Genomic DNA, 20,940 nt, shown 5'->3' on the forward strand with positions numbered 1-20,940 from the left:
GCTAACATTTTTAAAGGAAAGGACTGACTGTGTGCTCTTGAAGATCTTCAAAATGAACCGTTATATAGAAAAAACCGGAAGTCGACGGACAATTCGAAAGTAGCAGAAGAAAATAATAGTCAAACAGTTATGTACGGAAACGGAAAAAGCTACGGCCTATACAATGGGCACCAAAAACATAACAAACTAATAAAAGTACAAAAAAAAAAATTACCGAGAGCCGCCTTCCTCAAGCCTGCTAGGCGAAGGGACGCCACTCCTATATATATATAAAGATGTGATGTGAAGACAACGGTATCACAGTGTTGGATCACATCATCAATGCCACCTTCAAGTGACAGCCACCAAAGCTGGCGGAGGAAAGGTGTAGGGTTGTCCGCATGTCACCCACGGAAGACAATACGACGACATATTATTTTGAGCCTTTTGAAGTCTTCCAGTCAGTGATTAAGGAGATCGACGAAAAGAGAGATGCAGCAACCTGCTGGCACAAACACAAAGCATACATGAGATCATGAGATCTTTGGTGGCAAAAACTGAAGGATCAGACTGATGCTACCCTTTAAGGAAGATGGACTTACAGAATACGTCACTCAGAAAATAATGATGCATTGAAGATAAAATAAAACCAATAGTTCGGGAAAGAGAGATGATCACCCCATAATATGTAAAACTAGTATAGAACGGCAAAGACCTCAATTTACTTGAAGAACCTACTGGAAAGGTCTCATTTCTTTTATAATTCTTTTTTTATAATCTTTTGATTGTAGTGAGAAAAAAAAAAGACAGCGAGAGAGAGAGAGAGAGAGAGAGAGAGAGAGAGAGAGAGAGAGAGAGAGAGAGAGAGAGAGAGAGAGATGTTGATGTGAGAACAAGAATAAAGATGAAGGATATTATCTAATCCTCTGCAGTGAATGGTTTGGCATAACGGATCGGTTTGAGCTGAAGCTGCGCGATGACAGTGAACCCACCAGCCAACGTGCTCGATATTCCCACAAGACGTCCTCATGAAGATGTCTTCCCAACGTGCTCTCATGACAGGACCATCCAGCCTCCATTTCTTAACATATTGTGGGTATTTCATCACTCTGGCAATGGCGGTCACATTATGTCATCTTCACTGACGATCCACACTTCAAGTTGGTCCTCGCCCCTCCGCCCCGCTAAGTCACCATGTATCACCCTTCTCCTCCCCTTTCAAACTGCATCTGCCCCCCCCCCCCCCCCCCGCGCTAACCTTTGCTGCGGTCAGCTATTCCAATACAAAACTTCCCGCACGAAGAATCCTTAAATGAAATATAAACAGGAATGGAATATAATTACGATGTTCTAACTTTCCTGGAGCATTAAAAGCAATAGGTGACAGTTCTTCAAATGGAAAGGAATCTTTATTCTTATTAACACATCCACATCTTTCTCTATCTCTCTCGCTGTCTTTCTTTCTCACTCCAATCAAAAGATTATAAAAATGAACGATAATAGAAATGAGATCCCTCCAATAGGTTCTTCAAGTAAATTGAGGTCTTTGCCGTTCTATACTAGTTTTACCTTTTATGGGGTGATCATCTCTCCCTAACTATTGTTTTTATGTTATCTTCAATGCATCATTATTTTCTGAGTGACGTTTCCTGTAAGTCCATCTTCCTTAAAAATTGCTGCATCTCTCTTTTTGTCGATCTCCCTAATCACTGACTGGAAGACTTCAAAAGTGGCTGTCAGTTGAAGGTGGCATTGATGACGTGATCCAACACTGTGATACCGTTGTCTTCACATCACCTCCCTACGTATATATAATATAGTAGTGGCGTCCCTTCGCCTACCAGGCTTGAGGAAGGCGGTTGTTGGTAATTTGTTTTGTAATTTTATTAGTTTGTTGTGTTTTTGGTGCCCATTGTGTAGGTCGAAGCTTTGTTTTGGTCGAGTCGTTGTCGTACAGAATTGTTTGACTATTATTTTCTTCCACGACTTTCGAATTTTCCTTCGACCGTCGGTCTTTTTTGCCTTTGAAGTATTTGTTATTATTTAGTATCTTCTTTTTTATTTTGAGGGAATGGGAGCAGGATGAGAAAACAGCAGACTGACAGCCTTGTCACTCTTATTCAACAAGAAATATCGTGTTTACATTATCTCAATAGTTTACTTTCTATTTTAAAATGGTACTTTCTCAGATTTAACGTTTTTATTACATTTCTTCCATATGAAAATCCAAATACCATGCTGTGTATACTTACTCGTAGCTTACAAATGTTTTCAAATGATTTCTAGTTATGTTACCTTTCCTTTAACTAACAAAATGACAGTCAGAAACAGAATATCTTTTTAACTGATCTGTCGACTGCCGATTCAGTAAATCCAAAAAATGCTACAGCTCATTTTCCCCCCTTTTAGGTTGTTTTGTTCAGTCATTTAATGATTTAAATGTTTTTATTAGTTGCCATTGACTGCGTCTTGTACACGAACACGACGACCCTAGAAAAGAGCTCGCGGACGAAGAGCTTCTCACCAGACGGCCACAGACAGCTGCTGACTGCTGCAAACACCTGGCAAACACCTGCAGCTCCGTTACGCTGGTTGGACTTCGCTTTCTGAACACAAGGTGAGTGAAAGCTTCTTTGCATCATCTTCTGTCTAACTGTATGAGTTGAGAGAAAGAAGGAAGTCTCATTATATTTTATTAATTTTTTTTTTTTTTGCTACCACTATTTTTAAGTCGAGAAATCGAATTTAGAAGTTCGTTAAGTCATTTTAGCACGATTATTCCTTCAATACGCGAAGAATTAGTGTACAGAGAGTGAGAGAAAGAATGAGAGAGAGACGAGATGAGACATGGAAAAAGGAAAGGAGAAGAAAAAAAGAGGGAAAAGAAAAAAAGTCAGGAAAAGGTCGTCGAAGGTGCATAGCCATTCACACGCATTATATATTATTTTAAGGAAAGGGTTTGATATTTTGTTAGTATTTAAAGCTTCTCAAACGTCTTTTTATTTGCTCTGTAGTTCAAATGTTTGGCTGAAGCACGCTTAGGCATTTTCCCTCTCCTGCAGTTGTGTTTTTCACAAAAGGATCATCTCTTGCGCTGTCAGTAGCTAAGTATGATTCATTAAACAGAGAAAGAGGGCTGGTAGAAGTATGGAGTCAATGGAGCATATCGCGAAAACTCTTTCAAATCAATGTTTTCCTTTATATGCGACCCTTAAAATTGTCTGCTCAGCAAACTGTCTCACTCTGCTGTTCTCAGCACCACGTGACATGATACAACATAAATGACATGACGATGATAAGAATGCTAAAACTGTGTTCTGTCTGGCTATAGCTCCGGTCAACACTACTTAGCCATGTAAAATGTCATATTGGCCATCGCTAACTCCTGGGTAAAGTTCTTTTCTTGAAAAAAGGGTTTGTTAGCTTTTTCAGGTAGACAAACGGAGCAGAAACACACACTGACGACAGACAGACTATCGGAATTGTTAATTCTGAATATCACGTTTCATCAAATTACTCTGGCGAAATGAAGCTGTCAAAGACCTTTAAGGAGACATTTTTAGTTAGACAATTAAAGTTACAGACGTTACCTGTGTTTTCCTGAAACGACTATACCAAGGCGGAGGTAACAAAAACAAATCTCATATCTGTTGACCTTCTGTCTGGGCGGCCACGCAGTCAGTTCTTGTTGTGTCTGGAGGAGGAACGTGCTTCCTCCTAACAGTGATCTCGTGTGGGAGAATGGGGATCTGGGGGAATACGGGAAGTAGAGGAATGGGGTTAGGGGGAGGAGCGTCCTCTTCCAGTTGTGTCCAGGAAGCCGGCCAAGTCCGTAGTGGTAGTGTACTGCAGGGGTAACCAGATCCCTTATGCTGCTTTATTCTAATAATCTACACTTCTATGGCTTTAGATAATATTTTTAGTTATAGCATAAATTTATTTTAAGAATTTTGTTTCAGATGTCGGCTTACTATTTGATTGGATTTTTAAAATTATAAATGTAGCATGTCTTACTCGCTTGGTACCAATCACATGTCTTTTTACATATAAACACACGTAGCTTTACCACACACAGATAATGTTTCCAAGGATAGAGCTTGTCACACATTTGACTGTCGAACAATTCTGTATAAACTTTCTTTCTTATGTCATACGAATTTTAAATGTGCAAACTGTCGTTCTATGAAGTCTAGATGTATGCACCCGCCTGCTTAGATATCTGTTACCAAATGTACACTGCTAGCAAGGATCTTCTCTCTCCTTCTCTTTCTCTCGACTCTTATACCGCCCAACCTGCTCATTCAGCAGGTGTGACAGCCAAATAACTAGAGTTGCTCACAAATATCATGTTAAACGTAGCCGACACACTTGGAATCATACATTTTCGTGTTCCTTATCACCCCGAGTGGAGCACAGGGCCGTGGAATCATAAATGTCTAGACTTTACAACAAAAACAGTATTTTGTTTTTAACTTTAAGTATGCTGTTGTCATCCTCATGTCACTTTAAATCATAAGACTTTAGTTCATCGTTTAATTTATTTAATTTGTTTCTTGCTATAGTCTCAATTTCTATCTTTATTTATTTTACATCTCTTTACTTTTTATCTTTATTTTCTTCCAGCTTAAGATAATCCCACTATATATTTATGTCATGATATTTATTTGGCTAGCAACGATATCTACCAACATGTCTTCATCTGTTTTCTTTTTTGTGTTTCTTTTTCACTACTTATTTCCTTCAATTTTTCTTTCATCTCTTAATGTTTGTTTCTATTTCTTTCTTCTTCTCTAATTCTTATAGTTTCTTTAATTCTTGATTCTGCATAATGTTTAGCATGGCAGGTGTCCAGCTGAATACAACCCTTCTCCTGATGACTGTCGCCATGGTTACCATAGCAACTGCTCTTCCTTCTGGTCATAAACTGCTGGACACCTTGAGCCAGGATTCCGCTGCACGACTGGTTGGTCAACGACGAGAAACCCGGGCGTTGCCGGAAGTGGCCTCTGGTATTAATTCCGGCTCCAGTCTTAATGGGCTGATCCCGATGGCTCGACCCGATGACTCGGAGGACCCGGAGCCGATAAATAACAATGGTAAGAGGATCGTCTCTCCCCATGTCACTTCCATCTTCGGCGGCTCAAAGCCCTTCCTGAACACCCTATACGATCCAATGCATCCCTTGATACTAAGCTAGAAAGTGCCTGGTAGAAATGTAGCTCTTCAGGGTGCAAGCCTTAAGGAGTCGTCTTTTTGCCAACAGGAAAACCAATAAAGATAAAATTAACAACATTTGGGACAAATGCAGTCAAAATGACAAGCTGGCATTTTACTTTACGAGACATTACAATGTTAGTGTGATTTTTCATGTAGTCACGTAGTTCGTAACTATTTTACTAGCATCTTAAGAACAGGTCGAGGAAACCCAACAATAAGTTCAAGAAAAAGAGAACAGCCCCTCACCAGGCCACTAAGTAGCGAAAGTATATTAAAGATCACGTGGTTCTCCTAAAATCCTACTTCACCGGTAATCACATCAGAATAATATACAAAATGCAATTTCCATGAGCTGCATAGAGGCGCCTTGTCGCTTTATCCGCAGAGATGACCAAAGACAAACTCAGGAGTCGTCATTGTGTCACCAATGTGGCGGCTGACATCTCACCCACATTTTCCGAACGTAACATGGCTTCACTGACTACTGAAAGAAGATTTGTTTCTCAGATTCCTTCTTCTAAATAGCAAAAAGGAAGAGTGGTGGGGGTGTTGGGGTGTTGCTGAAGTTACTATGGTTATGAATTAAGACTGAATACAAAACTTTAGAACAATATTAGAAATCGGCTTTAACCTTGCATGAAGCATATCTCGGCGATTTCTCCTTTTGGCTTGATAAAACTGGAAAAATAAACATTAACAACAGTTAATATGTTTATACATTTGTGATCGTTTGTAGTTGCATGCGTGTGTACGTGTGTCTGTATGCGTGCGTGTGTGCAAGCACGCAAAAGTCTGCCCATGTAATCAACCAGTGCACGCACTGTAGACAGGTAGAAACTCAATTTGTAAAAACATAAAAAAGTGTCATATAACATATGTAAGTCGCTCAAAACTTTCTAATAGCTAAACGAAGGACACTATAATTTATAAAGCGTTAAAAGTGCTTCAAACAATTCAAGAAAACAAAATACGTTATCATGTAATCAGTTGTTACAGTAGGAAAGCAAAAATTGAGTAAACACAAGAGATTTGTTTTTATATCAACATAAATTTGCGATCATAATAATATAGTAAATATTAAGCGACACAATGAGCGTCCATTACGGGACACAGACGAGTACATAACGTGACTGCCACGTATGCTTCTCGTCGTTTGCCCCGACGTCTCTGCTTGGTGTTTGCAAAGATCCGCAATTACTTTGAATTGGAAGATTTTTAATGGTACTTTTTTAAATTGTATTCACTCTCTGAGAGTAAGACCAACAGGTGTTTTAGCTTGAAAAGGAACTTAACTTCTCCAGTCTCAAGTGACAAGAAGACTACTATGACCAGGGGCTTTTCTCAAACGATACACTACATCAGAGTTGGAAGAGGAGGTTCAAGTGAAGGGTTAAGACACAGAAACTAAAGGAACTGGTAGTCATACTCTCAGTGGGTGAATACTATTAGATTTCAGCATACAAAGGCACAAAAGTACAGACCTTCCAAAATCAATGTCCTGAAGCAGTTTCTAATAACATTCCCATGAAAAAGTAACAAGTAAAAATTTTCCAATTCAAAGTAATTGTAGATCTTTGGCCACTGTGTATTGGTCTCAGGCTAGTTGAAAAACGACAAGATTCGGCCAAGCTTGGGCCAATGTTTATAGCTTTTTTGCGAATGTTTGCTGGGAATATTGCCAGTCACGGTTAGTAATGTCTTTGTAAAGTTGCTTTGTAATCTAAGAGCAACAGCGTTTGTAGTATTGTATATGAGAAGCAATGACAAAGAGAAAGGTTGTTCCCTGAACTTTCAGTCGTTAGAAACTGATGTGTGACATAGATACGTGACATCACAAGGCAGCCTATCTTCTGGTGCCCATGCTCTCCTGGCTGTCTTTATCTTCCTCAACCCTCTTCAAGCAACAATTCAACATCTGCGACACGCGGGTGTCGAACAGGCTTCTGCTCGCGCCTCCGGGTAAAGATGCTAGTTCTTTAATCACACAACTGTCCATTTACCTTTCAAGAAAAAAAAAAAAAAGAGCACGACAGAAAGAAAAAAAAAAGAAGAAAGATTACCTCCATCCATGTCTTTCTCACTCCCTTTCCACGGCTTTTACTTTGTAATCATGTAACACACAACATAGACATTTTGTTTCTACTGCATTTTAAATATTTTTTTTTAAATTTAGTTTTATTTGACATTTGTTCCATGAGGGACAGTACGTACCATGATCCATCCGTATTCAGCTCTAAAATCTGAAAGAGCTCTAGAGAGGTATCTTGATGACACAAACGACTATAAAAACTGTTACAAAATGAAAGAGCGGAGGTCGAGCTCTGTCCATCGTGCGTCAAGATACAAAAATAAAATAAAATAAAATAAAATAAATAAAAAAAATAATAAAAAAAATAATAAAATTTTTTTTAAAAATACAAAAACAAATACAAAAACAAATAAACCAACAAAAAACAAAACAAATAAAATCAAGAAAAAAATAACAAAAATTAAACTGTCGCATTTCAACACTTTTAATTGGACAACTAGAAGCAATGCACAGGAAGAAAATGTCCCTCACCTCCCATGTTTATCGTGGCCGCCATAACTTTCAGTTTAGGAAAGAAAATAACAATTGAACAGCGGATTCTGCTTTAAAATAAGTAAAGATTAAAATCACTTTATTAAAAGTGTGCACCTAAATAATAAACTAATTGAAACAAGGCTTATGTAATAAGTAAATAAACAGCAAAACGAGGATGGCGGAGCCTCGTCTGTTGCATGACTAACAGAGTTTTTTTTCGGTTTTTTTTTTTTAGAAAGTGGGAAAGAAAGAGGGAAGACCATTGAATTCACTGTCCCCGGCCAGCGATTCACTTCCCAAGGAAACACGGCAAGTGGAGGAACAATGGGTGGAGGGGAGTGGAGGCTGCGATTGGGCAGTACCTAGCAAGATGCTGTATTTGTATTTTTGTGCATCTCATGTTCTTGTATTTCGAATTTTTTATGCTGGTGACACACAATTTTTTTCTCTCTCTCTATGTATATGTAAATAAAAGAAAGAAGGACAAAAAGACAAATACGACAAAAAGAATGACGTGAAATTAGTAAAGATATAAATGAAGACAAAAATAAGAACGAAAATAAATATAGAAAAGCAAAAACTGAAGTCCTAAGATTTAAAGTAACATTAGGAGAACAAGAGCTCCTGTAAAGTTGAAAATAATATAGTATTTTTGTTGTAAAGTCTAGACATTTATGATCCCAGGTGTGTCGGCTTCGTTTAGCCGTATATTTGTGACAACTTTAAAAGAGGAAAGGTTAATAGCGAAGGAATAGTTATCTGTCACATCCCCAGAAAAATCAGGCCAAGTGGAATAAGAGTCAAGAGAGACAGAGAGAAAGAGAGAGAGTGAGATCATTGCCAGTAGTGTACACTAAGTAACAACGCATAAAGTTAATTAATTCTCTGTATTTAATCTACACAGTTAATCTGTAGACGACAGTTTTCAAGGCGAACATATTTTTCTGGCAGGAAAGAGACTAGATAACGCTCATTTACTTCTTGTAAAGTCTCTTCACTTCCAGTAAAACCTGATCACCATATGTACGTAAATTGTTGTCAATAGCGTGTGTTATTATTGTGTAGATAATGAACAGACAATCAACTTTACTTTACGCGCATGCGCAGCCCAAGCAAAGACGTCGGGACAAACGACGAGAAGCATACGTTGCAGTCACGTTATGTACACGTCTGTGTCACGTAATGTGTATCTCAAAATTTACTGTATTATTACGATAGCAAATTTATGTTGATAAGAAAACAAATCTCCTGCTGTTTATTGAATTTTTCTTTTTGTACTATAACAACTTGTTTTCTTGCAGACGTTCTGCTTCAATAGCTGGAAGAGTTACCAACGTTTTCAAAATTCTGGTGTTCTTCATTGAGTTATTATAAAGTTTTGAGCTACTTAGATATGTTCTATGACACTTTTTACGTTTTTTTTTTCAGATTTGCAAGTTGGAACAATTTCGGTTTGAAAGTTTAAATGTTTTTCTTGTTTGGAATTGAGCGAAGTTCTGCGTTTTTTCCACTGCTATTGCAGTTAAAGCAGATTAAAACATGTTCTACAACTATAATCCCATCAAAGGTCTTTGAGTTTTGAGAAACTCGATGTAATGAATAATCCAACATAAGAATTTTTTCTTTTTAAAAAAAATTAAGTTTGTTAAATCGAGATGCTACCTGTCCACGGTACGTGCACTGCCTGATTGCATGAAAGACTTGCGCGTGTATTGACACGTTCGCTCGCACGTACGCATACACACACGTACACACGCATGCAACTACAAACGCTCACAAATGTATAAACATATGAACTGTTGTTAATGTTTATTTTTGTTAATGTTTATTTTTCCAATTTTGTCAAACCAAAAGGAGAAATCTCTGAGATATGCTTCATGCTAGGTTACGGTAAATTTCTAATACTGTTCTTATCGTTTTGTATTCAGTCTTAATTCATAACCACAACTACTCCAGCCCCACCACCACTCTACCTTTTCTCTGTTTACAAGGAGGAATCTGAGCAACAAATCTTCTTTCAGTAGTCAGTGTAGCCATGTTACTTTCGGAAAATGTGGGTGAGATTTCAGCCGCCACCTTGGTGACACAAGGACGACCCTATGCAGCTCATGGAAATTTCATTTTGTATATTATTCTGATGTGATTAGCGGTCAAGTGGGATTTTAGGAGAACCACGTGATCTTTAACATACTTCCGCTACTTAGTGGCGTGGCGAGGGGCTGTTCTCTTTTTCTTGAACTTAACTTTGGGTTTCCTCGATCTGTTCTTAAGATGCTAGTAAAATAGTTACGAACTACGTGACTAACACTAAATCACACTAACATTGTAATATCTCGTAAAGTAAAATCCCAGCTTGTCATTTTGCCTGCATTTGTCCAAAATGTTGATTTTATTTTTATAAGTTTTTTTCTTGGCAAAAAGACGAATCCTTAAGGCTTGCACCCTGCAGAGCTCCGTTTCTCCCAGGCACTAGATTTCTCGCAAGCGATTCTTTAGGATGTTCACGAGGTACTTTGAGAAAGCGTCTTCCTCCGCCGAGACATCGTCGCTGTTGCGGAGGCGCAAGGCGTTGGAAGTAGCGGGCTCTGCGATGTTCCTCTTGCCGATCTGCTTCATCAGCTCCAGGTCCTCCAAGTCATCGGCCAGTTCTTGCTTGCGCATCGCATTGGCCAGGGTGCCGAGAGACAGGTCAATGGACAGTCTCGGCACTTCCCTGGTGACTCGTCGGTGACCAACCAGTCGTGCAGCGGAGTCCTGGCTCAAGTTGTCCAGCAGTTTATGACCAGAAGGAAGAGCAGTTGCTATGGTAACCATGGCGATAGTCATCAGGAGAAGAGTTGTGAACAGCTGGACACCTGCCATGCTAAACATTATGCAGAATCAAGAATTAAAGAAATTATAAGAATTAAAGAAGAAGGAAGGAAATAGAGATAGAAAAGAAACAAAAATTAATCGATGAAAGAAAAAAATAAAGGAAATAAATAAGTAGTGAAAAAAAAAACCAAACACAAAAAGACATATTTAGGAACGTTGTTAGATAGTGTAGCTAGCCAAATAAATATCAAGACAAGCTATATAAATATATAAGGGATAATCTGAAGCTCGAAGAACAAAGAAATTTAAAAGTCAAAGAGATGTAAAATAAATAAAGATAGAAATTTAGACAATAACAAGAAACAAATTTAATAAATTAAAGGAAAAACTAAAAATCTTAGGATTACAATAGGATGACAAAAGCTCCCGTAAAGTTGAAAACAAAATGCCATTTTTGTTGTAAAGTCTAGACATTTGTGATTCAGCGGCTCTATACTCCACTGGGGGGGGGATAAGGAACAAGACGATTTATGATTCCAAGTGTGTCGGCTACGTTTAACAGGATATCTGTAAGAAATTTAGTTACCTGCTTGTTACATCTAGTGGAGAAGGTCGAGCGGTAGAAGAGTCGAGAGAAAGAGAAAAAGGGGAAGAGAGATCCTTGCTAGCGGTGTACATAAAATAATAATAAAATAATAAAATGTAATAAAAGATATTTCAAGCAGGCGGGTGCTCATACATCTAGAGTTCATAGAACGACAGTTTGCACATTTAAAAGGCCGGCTTCCTGGACACAACTGGAAGAGGACGCTGGAAACAGTAACCAACAACTGCGGAGACCCTCCTCCCCCTAATACCCTCCTCTCCTCTACTTCCCGTATTCCCCCAGATCCCCATTCTCCCACACGAGATCACTGTTAGGAGGAAGCACGTTCCTCCTCCAGACACAACAAGAACTGACTGCGTGGCTGCCCAGACAGAAGGTCAACAGATATGAGATTTGTTTTTGTTACCGCCGCCTTGGTATAGTGGTTTCAGGAAAACACAGGTAACGTCTGTAACTTTAATTGTCGAACTAAAAATGTCTCCTTAAAGGTCTTTGACAGCTTCATTTCGCCAGAGTAATTTGATGAAACGGGATATTCAGAATTAACAATTCGGATTGGCTGTCTGTCGTCTCTCCGCCCCCGCGCGAGCGTATGTGTATGTTTTCGAAACTCCGTTTGTCTATCTGAAGCCAACTAACTTTTTTTCAAGTAAGGGACTTTATCCAGGAGTTAGCAATAGCCAATATGATATTTTACATGGCTAAGTAGTGTTGACCGGAGCTATAGCCAGACAGAACCAAGTTTTAACATTCTTATCATCGTCATGTCATTTATGTTTTATCATGTCACGTGGTGCTGAGAACAGCAGAGTGAGGCTGAGCAGGTAATTTCAAGAGTCGCATATAAAGGAAAGCACTGATTTGAATTCTTTAAACTTGGAACAGTTTTTGCGATCTGCTCCATTGACTCCCTCCTTCTACCATCCCTCTTCGTCTGTTTAATGGCAACGCAGAGCGCTGGAGATTATCATTGTGTGAAAAAAACATACTTGAAGGTGAGGGAATGCCTGCAAGACCATTACCGGAATGACCTAAGTGTTCTTCAGCCAAACATCTGAACTATAAAGCAAATAAAAACGGCGTTTGAAAAGCTTTAAATGTTAACAATATATCCAACCCTTCTCTTAAAATAAAACAGAATAGGTTCGTATGGCTATATACCTGTCTCCTTTTCTGTTTCCACTTTTATCTTTTCCTTTCCTTTTTTCCAGGTCTCTTGTCAGACCATTTCTCTCCTATTTCTCCCTCCCTCTACAATAATTCTTCGAGTATTGAATGGATAATCGTGCTAAAATGATTTAACGAACTTCTAAATTCGATCGCTCGACTTAAAAATATTGGGAGCAAAAAAAAACAAAAAATATAATGAGACTTTCTTCTGTCTCTCGACTCAAACAGTAAGACAGAAGATGATGCAAAGAAACTTTCACTCACCTTGTGTTCAGAAAGCGAAGTCCAACCGACGTAACGGAGCTGCAGGTGTTTGCCAGGTGTTTGCCAGGTGTGGTGCCAGGTGCTTGCAGCAGTCAGAAGCTGTCTGTGGCCGTCTGGTGAGAAACTCTTCGTCCGCGAGGTCTTTTCTAGGGTCGTCGTGTTCGTGTACAATGGTCGTTTCTGTGCACAGCCAACGTGAGTGTCTTTTAAATTTGGGTACAAAGGTAGACGAATGGTCTCCTTGCACAAAACAAACATTCATCTGCGACAGTGATGAGCAATCAATTCAATTTTCGATAAACGATTCCCGAAAGGCAGAGATTTAAACAAGTCGCTGAGATTAATTGGACCTCTCGTCGTTGCCCAACCCTCCCAACAAGCAGAAGACATGCACAGATTTGGAAGAAAACTATTGTGAAAAGGAAGTGAACGTTGACTGCTCTACCTTTCACTTTTATATTTTTGATGTGCTGTGAAACGTAGGCAATGGGGTAAAGAAACAAATTAAAACAAAGGGAGGGAACAAACAGAAAATGGCGATGACACCGATTAAAAAAAGACGACGAACTGTTGTCTGTTGTCCGAGTATCATTTTGACAAGACACAGTCGATAAAACTAACAAAAACGACATTTAAATGATCAAGGAACTGAACCCAAGAACTTTAAAAGGAGTGAAACTGGGTTGTGACATTTGGACTTACTGACTCGGCAGTCGGCAGATCGCTTAAGAAGTTATTCTGTTTCTGATTGTCATTTTGTTACTTAAAGGGAAGGTAAGATAGAAAGAAATCATTTGAAAACGTTTGTAAGCTAAGAGTAAGTATACACAGTATGGTATCTGGATTTTTATATGGTGGAAATGTAATGTAGATATGCAGCAGGTGATGGCAATAGTCCATAACAGTCACGACTGTCAACAATAATGTGAGAGAACAGTCTCATGTTGTAGCTGCTTGGTTAATACAATTTCTTTCGTTACATAAGACAACCCGTGATGTAAGTTTTCTACATCAATCCGTTTAACAGCCACTTGCAGTCCTGTTGGCGAGTGCTGAGCTAGATGCACTGTGGCTGTATCTTTGTCTATTCCTGGATATAGCTGATAGAGACAGGACACACTGTCAAACTGCACGATGACTACTTCTGATGACAATGACTCACTGACAGCCTCAAGCCTGCTAGGCAAAGGGACGCCACTCCTATATATATATAAAGGGAGGTGATGTGAAGACAACTGTATCACAGTGTTGGATCATGTCATCAATGCCACCTTCAACTGACAGCCACCAAAGCTGGCGGCCGAAAGATGTAGGGTTGTCCACATGTCACCCACGGAAGACAATAAGACGACACATGATTTTGAGCGTTTTGAAATTTTCCAGTCAGTGATTAGGGACATCGACGAAAAGAAAGATGCAGCAACCTGCTGGCACAACACAAAGCATACATGAACTCTTTGGAAGAGAGACGATCACCCCATAAAAGGTAAAACTAGCATAGAAGGGCAAAGACATCAATTTACACGAAGAATCTTTTGGAAGGACCTCATTTCTGTTATCGTTCATTTTCATAATCTTTTAATTGGAATGAGAGAGAAAGATAGAGAGATAGAGAGAGATGTTGATGTGAGAACAAGAATAAAGATGAAGGATATTGATCTAATCCTATGCAATGAACGGTTGGCATAACGGATCGGTTTGAATTGAAGCTGCGAGATGACAGTGAACCCACCAGCCAACGTGCTCGATGTGCCCACAAGACGTCCTCATGAAGATGCCGATGTCTGCCCAACGTGCTCTCATGACAGGACCATCCAGCGTCCATTTCTAAACATATTGTGGATATTTCATCACTCTGGCAATGGCGGTCACATTATGTCATCTCCACTGACGATACACACTTCAAGTTGGTCCTCTCCCCTCCGCCCAGCTCAGGCATCATGTATCCCCCCTTTTCCTCCCCCATTTCAAACTGCATCTCCCCTCGCGCCAGCTTTTGCTGAGGTCAGCTATTCCAACACAAAACTTCCCACACGCAGAATCCTTAAATGTAATATAAACAGGAATGGAATATAATTACGATGCTCTGACATTTCCTCAAGCATCAAAAGCAATCAAAAATCTGCATCTTAAGATTCTCAACTTTTAAACAAGGAATAAACTATGAACTAAAACTTTATTTCATGTATATTGTGCATATTTGCGGTCTAGCTGTTATTTATCATCAGCTTTCCCACCGGTACTTGTCCTTCAGGGACCTAGACAGAGTGGTTGACAAGGTCTGTCTTGAGTGCAAAGTCCTGCATGCAAAGACCAGTCCAATCTTTTATGCTCGCCAACCAGTTCTTCCTCTGTACAAACTCGGGTGATATAAATCAAGAGAAAGCCACCTATAATGCATGCTGCAGAACTAGGTTTACAAAATGCATGTAAAATTCATCGCAAAAGCATAGAAGAAATTCCGCTTGTCAGGGGACTTATTTCACTCATAGTCATCCCTCTCTCATTATGACAATATGCACAAAAAGAGTGACTACCACGGGGTGCTGAACTCCACTTACTCCCAGTTTCTAAACTCACTCAGTATTAAGTTTTGATCGTCAGTTATAAGTGTCTTAATACCTCTGTCCCCACCTGCAAACCCAGCTTCATATTGTTTCACACTACAGCATTAGCAGCATCAAGATATACAAAAAAAAAAACAAAAACAAAAATAATTAAGTGGGAATCTGTCCATTTAACAAGAAGCAGTCGATAGCCAGCTTACGGGAATTTCTTTAAATAGAAAAAAAACAACAACTTTAAATGAACAGAGGAAGTGGGAGATGGGGGAGGGGGATCCCATTCGCACTCACATCTCGGTGTATGCGTAGCGTCCTGATTGTTCTTCTTGCTCTCAAATTGTTTCCTCGTTAAAAAGACAGCCACTCAAGTCTGACAGGACCTCTGGGAGAAAGTCTCAATGAAAAAAATTGAAATGGCAGAGAGGAGGACGCAAAATACAAAAGCTAAAGACCAAAAAAATAATAATCCGGAAAGCTATCCAGTCACCTGTTTTAACCCCAGTTTCTTGGATGGAAAACCTGCTTCAATCATTTGTCAAGCAGCGGGATTTTTCTTAGGGTTGAAAAAACTACCAAAAAATGACATTTCACCAGAGTTGCCCACCCTGACAATGCAAGGAATTCAAGCACTGTGTCCATTCACAAGAGGTCAAAAAGAGCAGAAAGTTTCCCGACAGACTTTTAGCTGTTCGCGGGCATTTTGAGATCAGATTTTGAAATGTCAAAAGCGATGTGGCAAAAAAAAAAAAAAAAAAAAAAAAAAAAAAAAAAAAAGGAATATTCCCATGTTATCTATGCTGCGACTGTCTATATACAACAGTTTTGGTCGCATTGTAAAAAGAAAAAAAATATCAAGAAACAAATAAACAAAGGGACGAGGCTATATAATTGAATGTTCTTGGGGTTCTGAGTGGTTAGAGCCCATGGCGTCAGTCGGTTCGAAACCCGCGTGGCGCAGCCAATTCCTTCCAATCGATCCAGTTGTCTGGAATGGACACTTGACTCCACAGAGGGTTGGAAAAGGTAAGGTTCATCGACGGAGAGGACACCTCATTCAGTAAAAAGATGAAGTACTTTATCTCTCGACTAAAAAATGGTTGTAAAAACAAACATGATTGAAACCTGGAAATTAATAGAAGTCGATGACCTCAACTAGAAAATGGCTGTAAAACAAACCTGTTACCATCATAGAAAAAAATTGAAAGACATTTTATTCAGAGAAACAACGACAAATAATAATAAAAATACCGCGGTAAATTTCCTGAAGAGTTCAGACGACTCTTCTCGGAAATAACTTGTGCAAGGGGATATAACTCTTCTCGCTAAGTGTGACGAGGTGCGGCAACGCGTGCTGTGACACATTTATCCCATCACAAGATTGCCAAGGGAGGCTTCTGGAGGAAATAAATCGGGGTTTTTTTTTTTTGTTTTGTTTTGTTGAATTTTATTTCTGAGGTGGAAGTGGATGAGGTCAAAACACAAAGCGTGCATATCAGGGTGGAGAGCATGCACTCTTGTGTCTGTGAGAGAGAAAGAAGAAGGGAAAAGGTCTATGTAGCAGACGGAAAGAAAGCAGTACAGACAAACAGTACAATAGAGAAGGATCTCTTTAGATGGTTTGGGTGAGCGAAGGAAAGAAAGAAAGGAAGGTTTAAAGACTGAAAGCGAGAGAAGAGGGGGGTGCATAAAATTGTACAAATGCTGTTTACATTCACAAAGCACTTAGTGATAAATAAACCCCAAACAGAAAACAACACCAACCCTGTACATTTTCAATAAGAGGTGGGAATACCATGAGCACTTTTCACACACTTGTGAAGAAGAGCGGAAATATCGGACGTTAATGAGGAAACAAAAGAAAGACAAACACAGCCCCCTCCTCAACCTCGTATCGGAACTAGATGAGACAAAAAAAGACGGATCAGACAGCTGGATTGAATCATTACCAGCGACATGATCCGGATCGCTGTTGCCATGTTTAGGGAACATCCTTGTGAAATTAGTTCCTCTTGGCTCTAAAGACACTTGCCGTAACTTCAAAAAAAAAAATTCGCTTGTCACAACCTCTACAAACATTTTTATTCTGCACCGAGAACTCAAATGCCGTGACTCTTTGCTGTAAACATTCCCAAATATTAATGTGACTGTAAAAATAATATCAGGAAATGTCATCGTGGCAGACAACACACGATATCGAGATCTTCAACAATCTAGTCAGCGTGGTTAAAAAACCGCCGAATGGACTAACAAACAGACGAAATAAAATAAGAAATAAAGTGATCAAGACTCCCACTCGTCTGCCACACTTTGAGATTAGTAGAAGGTCAAGAGCTAAGTGACAGCTAGAAAGCGACACCTAGTGTAGTCTGAGCTTTGCGAGTACCTGAGGGAGACAAGGATTCTGCAATTCTACAAGGATTTCGCAATGTGGCCGCCACCTTCTCCTTCTTCAAGCTTTAGGCGTTGAAGTAATCGAAGATTTAGAAAAAAAACACCAGAACTGATCTTTTACTGGGGTCTTCAAGAACTGTTTCTCGGGTTGCAGGCTCCGAGAAGACATTTCTGGTCTTCCATGGAAAATGTCATGTTCTCGCCATGCAGTGCTTTGTGAGAAGTCTTTAAGTGGGCTATGGGTCAAAGGAACAGTTACCTTGGAGGTAGCTCTAGACCACGGATCGTTAGTAAAGTTGCTGAAGCTACTAGATTTTGTGAGGGTAACGGTACTGTTGTACGAAGCTAGCCATGTAAACATAAAGTCATAGTCTAGCATGTGTAGGGGTAGCGAACTGTGTTCCTTGTGTATAGGTATCACTCATTGTGTACACGTGTTACTACTGCCCATAGGTATTACTGTGTACTTCCAACAACCAGACAGAAAAGACAAAACGTAGCCACTCCAGTTCCAAGTATCCATATCAGTGCTCAGTCAATAATAGAAGTACAGTCCCACAAACTCATAGCTGTTACCATCCACAATAACTTATCGTGGTCCCAACACATCTCTGCCACAAGCAAAGCATCTCAAAGAAAGTCCACCAGCTGTCAAGAATTAAACATTTCCTAGACCCTCACACAAGAAAACTCTTCTATATCACCCACATCCAGTCAATCATCGCCTCCACCCTCTGAGACTCCTCTAGGGGAGCTTCCATGAATTCTCTAGCAATTGTTCAGAGGCGAGCAACCAAAGCCAAAGCATATTCATGTGCAAAATATAAGGGTAAGCAGTGCCCCAGTCTGTCTTTATTATTTTCATCCAATTACTGCCGAACTACTCCAAGACTTAATAATTCCATTCCAGGAATACAACTTTTGAAATCCAGTCTAAAATACTCAGGGAGCATGCTGTTGAATAGCCTCCCTCTCCATCTTAATCCATTGACCTCCCTGAACTGCTTTTGACGCCATCTACCAAATACGTGCAAGAAAATTAGATGAGGCCTCTAGAGACACCTCCCAACTCCAGGACCCTTGTATATATCTGTTTTTTCTTAACCACCACTTTTGTACCTATTCACCTTCATTCTCCTTTGATTTTTTTACTTTATGTTTACTACTAATTATTTTTATAGTACTTAATTACTTAGTTTATTCTTTCCCCTTAAAAGGCGAGGGTTGAATAGAAAAAAGCAATAAAGAATAAAGAATCGTCATTGTCGCTGTCAACACAGTTGTCACGACGACTTTAAAGCACATTTTCCCTCAAAAGTCACGTGAGTGAGGTTTCTCTCCCATCTTTGCATAAAAGCCTTGACACTGTGAAAAGAAATCTTTATGACAGCGATCAACCAAAAAAAAAAAAAAACAAACAAACTAGTGGACTATTCATCATTGTCAACTAAAGCAAGGAAGAAATGGAGTTGACATGATGGTTTTTATCTGTCAATGGCTACTTCCTCTCGCGCTGTGCGAGATTGCTGGAGACTTGGCGTGACTGTCAAAATGGCTGACTGCAGGTGTTTAGCGTGAGTAAAGGATTGTTGAAGAACATCTAAGGGCAAAAATAAAGTGATGAGCAAGGTGTACAAAATGGAAATCCAAACCATTCCATCCATAAACAAGAGTCTAGAGTGGATTTTGAATTACTAGAGACAAACGCCATAGCTCTCAGAATAGAGAAGAATGAATCTTCCTGCTAGCAGAAAATCGGATGTTTCCGACTCGGCTCCATCATTTAAGAACATATTGTATCTGTTAAGTGACTGCAGCTTTGCACGCAAAATAATCACATCAAATAATAAGGAAGACAATTACAGTCCAAGAACACGTATCCGATGCATCGTTTTGTGACAAGAACCGTAACTGGACGATCAGATGTTCACCGTTTTCATAGTCCAAGATGTTTATAATCTACAGTTTAGGTCTATGACCCCTCGAGTAAGTTCATTACATTTCATCTGTGAGAACAGATTAATCAATACTGAGTGTATCAATCAATACTGAGTGTAGTAGGGCACTTGTTGTCATCATTGTCATCAGAAGCCAGACACTCGCTACGCTACTGTTTGATTTTCTGTCCATCCCATTGGTGACTCACACAGAGGGACTTTTCTTGCGTGGAAATCCTCATCATACAGTTTAAAAAAAAACTACTTGACCTCCACTTAGCATTTACATCATCTTCTTTCTAATTTTTCCCGCGTGTGTCTGTGATCTTTTGACATTATATACACTACTTCAAAAACTTTGCTTCTCTCTTGATCGCAACATTCTCAAATTCCTCAAGATGTACACTTATTTGGATGAACAGGACTTTTTTATGCTACTCTGTAGCTGTCGAATTCCCTTACTTACAATCGGTATCATAATTTTTCACAAATGCTCTGAAGGCGTACCTGTTAAAGAAATACTTTCCCTGGCCTTTCTTACAACATATTTTCTTCTTTGCTCCACCGCAGCTTTTCTTTGCATTGTTTGACATACCTCCACTCTTTATATATATGAGAGAGAGAGAGAGAGATTGTAGATTTTCTCGGTGTTACTTTAACCTTATTTTGACTTATAAATTTGTTTGTAAAGCGTGTTATTATTATTTAGGTGTATATAGCTGAAATCTTCAATTTCCTGTCCACCTAACTCGCGATGATGTCGGCAGAATACAACTGATAAAAAACACGATTATTTTAAAATGTTGATATGAAAGACATCCCGGATCTTTCCATTTTTGGCGAGACAGTTCTTTCAAGATGCTGACAAATGCGGGCTAAATACTATTTTGTTTGCATGTATTTTACAAAGACCACATCACGGCGGCGGTAAAAACTTTGCAGCTCGAAATACAACAATTCCTCTAATATATGCTCGAAAGAATACGCTGTAAGGAATGAGATAAACAAATTTACGAGAAACTATATTTTTAAGAAACATAAACGTGCAAGAATTCGATTATTATAAGAAAAAAAAAAAACGGTCGTGAAACACTCGTGCTCTTTTGTTTATTTACGCGATCGTCATGAACTTTGACCTGGCTAAGTTTGTCAAACGAGCCTGGCATTATGCTCACACGCACACCGCAGGTGACATTGTAATATTTGATAGAATCCTATTTTAAGGCTCAAATTGAGGCACGATTCCATCCGGTGATGCAGCTGGAGGGCGGGAGTGCAATGTTGATAAACGTGGCTGCCTCTGCACACAAAAAGCACCCTTACTGGAAGAAAAACCGGGTGGCGTGACTTCCGATTTCCTTCCTCGGCTCCAGCATGACTCGGACATGCGACAAAATGCTGTCATCCGAGAACTTGTGGTGGAGAGAATGGCTA

General features: G+C 39.4%; 1 protein-coding gene across 3 annotated transcripts in view; it reads right to left on the bottom strand.

Annotated features, from left to right (window-relative positions):
• LOC112563114 overlaps positions 1-20,940 on the bottom strand; it is a 29,426-nt gene that overhangs the window by 3,367 nt on the left and 5,119 nt on the right. For 2 of the 3 annotated variants that reach the window (XM_025236867.1, XM_025236865.1), the window contains exons 2-3: positions 12,615-12,794; positions 9,554-10,622 (exon numbers count right to left, since the gene is read on the bottom strand). In XM_025236867.1, coding sequence (XP_025092652.1) covers positions 10,536-10,622; positions 12,615-12,794 — 267 coding nt within the window. In that variant the 3' untranslated portion in view covers positions 9,554-10,535. Of the gene's footprint in view, positions 1-9,553; positions 10,623-12,614; positions 12,795-20,940 lie in introns of those variants that run through there. The other variant, XM_025236866.1, reaches the window with a different exon arrangement.

Source organism: Pomacea canaliculata, linkage group LG4, assembly GCF_003073045.1.
Source record: "Pomacea canaliculata isolate SZHN2017 linkage group LG4, ASM307304v1, whole genome shotgun sequence".
Classification (NCBI taxonomy): domain Eukaryota; kingdom Metazoa; phylum Mollusca; class Gastropoda; order Architaenioglossa; family Ampullariidae; genus Pomacea; species Pomacea canaliculata.